This window comes from Humulus lupulus, chromosome 5 (genome assembly GCF_963169125.1).
Source record: "Humulus lupulus chromosome 5, drHumLupu1.1, whole genome shotgun sequence".
In the NCBI taxonomy this organism is placed as follows: domain Eukaryota; kingdom Viridiplantae; phylum Streptophyta; class Magnoliopsida; order Rosales; family Cannabaceae; genus Humulus; species Humulus lupulus.
The window spans coordinates 6412381-6417983 of NC_084797.1; the positions used below are offsets into that span (position 1 = coordinate 6412381).

A 5603-nucleotide genomic window follows, 5' to 3' on the forward strand; every position below is an offset into this window, starting at 1 on the left:
CCGCAGTCAAACTCTATATAAAAGTGTCATATTCATATATTTAATTATTACTTTGAACTAGTCAAATAATTGCCGCGTGGAAATAATAGTTTTTTTTTAAGGGTGACCATAATGATATTTTTTCAAAGTTATTTTTTATTGCAATCTAATTTTAATAATTTTATTTGTAAAATAATTTCTCATAATTTAGACAGCTAGTCGAAAATTTAGACTGATAGTCGAAAAATTCAAACAGTTGTTGTTGAAAATTTTAGATAGCTAATTAAAAACTTTAGACGACTAGTCGAATTTTAAACAGATGTTATTTTACAAAATATTATCAAAAGTATGCTAAATTGCAAAATCTTAAAAAAAAAAATATCATTTTCAGAAATTTCTCTTTTTTTTTTTAAAGAAAAATTAAACATTACCAAGTTCTTGACAAAATCAAATATGCATGAATATTATATATATATATAGCTAATTAAAGAGAAAGAGCATAAGTATAATCAGAGTAAGTATTATAATCTATACATTTGTTATATATATAAACAGCTTTGTACACTATAAGGACGGCTTATATTTGTCTACTTCGTTTGATTTGGACGTATTATGATTCTGAATTGTTTCTTCTCCGGTAAGGGGTATGCAGTTTCGTTACTTTCAGTGTACTTTCTGAGCTTGAAATGATAATTAATCTTAATAATTAGTATGACCAATGATTTATTATTGTCAATTAGCAGGAGTCGAAGTTCTTCTAATCTTTGTCAAAACAAGACCCCCCTCATAATTAGATCATGATGAATCACTGCGATGAAGATAAGGATACAGTTTCCTTGCGGTTAGTAAAATTTCTTTCTCTATATCTCTTTTCAACCAAAATTTTCATTATATTTATTCAGAAATACTAATGTGTTTTTTCTATACTTTAAGGGATTATTATGCGAGGCATATTGATTCATCAAGCCCGATTGAAGCTGGAAGAGAACACTATTCACCACACCATAAAGATAGTACTACAAAAAAAGTAGAGAAAATACTTGATCCATGGGCAGCATCCCCTCGAGCATGGAATAAGATATTCTTGGCTTCATGTGTAATTGGAGTCATAATCGATCCATTGTTTCTTTACATTCCAATTGTAAACGATGAAAACAAGTGCCTCGACAAGGACAACAATATGATGGTCATAGCTCTTCTTCTGCGATCTGTTACAGATTTCTCTTATGTCTTACACATCATTTTTCGGCTTCAAATTGCACTAGCCATGTCCAAGGAATTTGGTCTATCCATTTTTACTGGGTTTCCCTGGTCTTATCTCCTAATCGATGTTTTAGCTATTCTTCCTCTCCCTCAGGTAACACTAATTAGCTAGCTAGCTAGCACTCTTTATTTAAGTATTACTAATTGAACTATTTTGCATCTTAAGTTTTCTAACACCACGTGAGTTGATACTCTATGTTGGTTAGTGATACCTTATCAAACTTATTAAATTCAAATGAATGTGTGACCTGGGCACCAGTAGTGTCCCCTAACATTTCGCTTTATCAGGTTGGTTAAGAACATGTGATATCTTTTGTAACAAATATAGTATTTTTATGTACTGTAGGTGATAGTTTTAATGTACTTCTCAAAGATTACTGGATCAAAATCCTTGACTGCAAGAAAGTACCTCAATTTAATACTTCTTCTCCAATACGTGCCTCGGATTCTTCGCGTGTACTTCTCAGCCAAAGAGCTAGGAAAAACTTGTGACTCACTCACTCGACGTGTATGGGTCAGAGGTGCCTTCTTCTTTTTCCTCTACATTATTTTTGGCCATGTAAGTATCATCTTAATTAGCACGATCAGTTTTATCATTGATTTGTTTGGTCATTTAATAATAATAAACTTTTGTAATATATCATCATCAATAGGTGTTTGGGGCATTTTGGTACTTTTATTCGATATTTCGTGAGACAGCTTGCTGGCACAAGGCATGTGTAAGAGTTGGACCACAAGAATGCACACTTGGTCCTTTTGACTGTAGTCATGGCCTTCATCCCATTAAGAATTTGACATTGCTGAACCAGCATTGCCCTGTTAATCCACCAAATCCCTCCATCTTCAATTTTGGAATATTTTCTCAAGCCATTGAGTCTCGTATAGTGTGCAAAACAAATTTTCTCAGAAAATTTTCTCGTAGTTTTTGGTGGGGTTTGAGAAATTTAAGGTTCGCACATATATATATATATATAGTACATGTATATTCTATTTAATATGTGCGCGTGATACCCTCTAATTTCCATATCTCATGATTTGTGCCATTCTGTTTTGTAGCTCTTTTGGTCAAAACCTCGACACAAGTAGCAATGTAGAAGAAAATCTGTTCGCAGTTCTTATTTCTATCCTGGGCTTACTTTTGTTTTTATACCTTATTGGAAATTTACAGGTATATATATTCATTCTCAGTCTTTGTTAAATTTATGTAAATGTATTAATATTGAAATAGAGTATATTATAGGTCTTGTTTAGCATTACATACATGCTAATATATTTAGAATTTATATCAATCAACCATAGGTATCACTAATATAGTGTTTATATGACGGTGTTAGTGGGGATATTTGATATAAATAGAATTTATATCACTGATACCGTTAACAGCGTCAGTGCTCCACTGACTCAACGGCCCCACTAATATGCAACAGACGCAAATACTATTTCATTTGTGTCGGTATCCAACTGTCATAAATATTAATTCTCGATTAACAGTATCAATTGCGTTGACTAATTCGTTTGGTTGACACAAAATAAGTATTTTGGTGGAGTTAATATCTAAATTAAGTAATGAATACTCTTGATGTAAATTACAGACATACATGCAATTGGAAACTACAAAGTCAGAAGAAGCTAGGAGAAAAATTCGTATCAAACAACCAGAAATAGATTCTTATCTATCAAACCATGACCTTCCACCACATAAAAAGAAAGTCATCAAGAGATACCTAACTCGAAGTATTAGAGAAGGCAAAGATTTCGATGTCAAACATCTCTTTTCTTTACTTGAAGAACATGCTGATCATGACCAACACAAGAATGAGGTTAGTCAATGAATAGTTATAATTCATAATGTTGAATTTAATTATTATATATGCTTATCATATTAGTATTCATTTTGGTATATATATATATATATATATATATAGACATTTGCAGCTTGGGTTACCAAAATATTGGATGTGAAAAAGCATGAGAGGAACACAATTGAACACAAGACAGAGCTATGGATATCAAGAAATGGAATTCCTGAGGATATAAAGCCAAAGATTATGAAATATGCACAATTGAGATTGCAAGAAGGAAAAGATGTCAATATCCAACATCTTTTGCAAATTCTTCCTTTGACACTAGGAATGTCTATTAAGAAACACATGTGTTTCCCTATCTTAAAAAAAGTAAGTCATATATCTTCTATAATTAACAATAAATTTGATCTTTAATTTAAGTTTTAATTGACATATTACTATTTGATGATTGTATTTGAAGGTTCCACTGATTCAAAACATGGATGAATATGTTTATGAAACAATCTGCAAATCTTTAAAGCCAGTCGTATATTCAGAGAACAGCTATATAATTCGAAAGGGAGAGCCTCTTGATATGGTGCTTTTCATCACACAAGGTGCTGTGTGGACCTTCGGAAGTAGTAATAATAGTCCAACGAATCGTCTTCAAAAGGGAGATTTCTATGGAAATGAACTCATAGAATGGCAGTTTAACTCAACATCCTATAATGACTTTCCAATCTCTACTGCCAATCTCAAATCACATACGAAAGTTGAAGCCTTTGCTTTGATGGCAATTGACTTGGAGCATGTGCTCTCTAGTTGCTGGTCTAAGTTTTTTGAATGCTCAACCAATGAATCCATTTCTGAGGGCTTAAAATCTTTCGCAGTGATTTATATGCAACGAAGGTTCCGACGTAACATGAGAAATAGAAAGGCACAAGAAAATAATAAGTTAAGTATATGTGTTGACCAACGATTTCGTTAAACTCTTGTAATAGCCTACAAGTCAAGTGTAGGTGTAACTTTATTTGTTTCACTTTATCAAATAGTGGGAAGCTTTACCCTAGTTCACTGTATCTTATCAAGTAAATTTTCATTCTTATAAATACAAATATGAACAATTACATACCATCAAAAGCTCGAACTCCCAATATATTAGAAGTTTTTTATAATCCCATTGTATGAGATTTAATAACAAAATTGTTAGGAAATCGATCTTTCTCAAAACAGCTTCATCTACACACACAAAGACAACAAACGAGTAGAGACACAACTTGCTGAAATACAACCAACACAAAAAAAACAATAAAATCAACCTCCATAATTATAGAGGTTCATCCCAAATAAACTTGAGCTTATTATTTTTTTTTAACTCCCTTCTGGATGTTCTTTTATGCACTATAAAACAGTAATGGAGATTATAATAATTTGTCACCACATGAGACTAAGGGTGCACTTGAGTCGGGTTTCAAGTACTTCGGGTTCGGATTTTGTGGGTTTCATATAGAAAAATAGTTTATCGAACCTACTCCAAAGTTTTAAGTTTTTTGGGTGATTTCGGGTTTCGGGTGTCGGGTTTAGTCAGGTGGGCTCAGGTTTCTGGTGGGATTGGTCCAAAATGGATTTTTGGGCCAAAAATGGGCCTTGGTAAAAAAATTTCAAAAATACTAGTTTTTACACTTTTAATTGTTTTTTTTACTTTTCATATGTTTTTTTTTTTAACTTTGTTGTTAGTTTGATAATGTTGATTTTTTACAAATTGGGTCTTGGTAAAATTTTTTGAAAAATGCATTATTCTCAAAAATCTATTTTTTTTTTTAAATTATGTTAAGGTTACACCCAAACCCGTGTGTCCTTAGTGTCAAAACCCAAACTCAAACCCGACCCAAACCATATCGGGTTCGGACAGGAAAAATTCAGATTTTTGGGTTGCGGGTTTAAGGGTCAAATGTTCACCCCTACTTGAGACATTCTACAGTTGAGTGGTTACAATGTCTTAGACCCAGGCAAAACTCCAAGTACACTTTACCATGTACAAAGAAATTTCTCACCTAAAACCCAAATGTTTCTCTCTCAAGCTCTCTCTCCTTTCAATAAAATAACTCATATTCTTTACAATGAACTTTGTTTTCGTTACTCTATCACAAATGAGATAACAATACCTATTTATAAAGTTTGTACAACTGCCAACAAACTTAAAAATACCATAAATAAACCAAGACTTAACTGATAGAATCATAGACAAGACTAGGAGAACAAATATGTAAACTTTGTTGATGTTTAATGTAGACCAACTATTTTAACAAAAATGTATTTTTCATCAAATTCAAATTATATTTTTTTCTTCTTTCTAAAGTTGTCTTTCTTTCCTATCCAATTGTACTAAAAATAAAGTGTTTTCATGTCAGTTTAATTGATGTAAACTTTTTTGCATGGTTACAAAATAGGCTTAAAAATTATTGACGTTAAAATTTTAAAATTTTATGTCAATTTTAAAATAACGTTTAGTTTTATATATCGGATATAATTCCACCATATGAGAGTTTAGTCGCAATAAAAAATCATCACGACAAT

General features: G+C 31.8%; 1 protein-coding gene across 3 annotated transcripts; it reads left to right on the top strand.

Moving 5' to 3' along the window:
• Positions 1-484: 484 nt before the first annotated feature.
• Positions 485-4105, top strand: LOC133834315 (putative cyclic nucleotide-gated ion channel 13). 3 transcript variants are annotated; one of them, XM_062263891.1, is made up of 9 exons: positions 485-616; positions 723-820; positions 913-1336; positions 1589-1801; positions 1896-2191; positions 2299-2410; positions 2835-3062; positions 3168-3416; positions 3508-4105. In XM_062263891.1, exons 2-9 carry the CDS (start codon positions 777-779, stop codon positions 4012-4014), a joined length of 2073 nt encoding a protein of 690 aa, XP_062119875.1. In that variant the 5' UTR covers positions 485-616; positions 723-776; the 3' UTR covers positions 4015-4105. The 3 variants fall into 3 exon arrangements, with proteins under 3 accessions (XP_062119875.1, XP_062119873.1, XP_062119876.1); XM_062263889.1 differs by having other exon boundaries at positions 505-623; XM_062263892.1 differs by having other exon boundaries at positions 505-616; positions 720-820.
• Positions 4106-5603: the final 1498 nt, after the last annotated feature.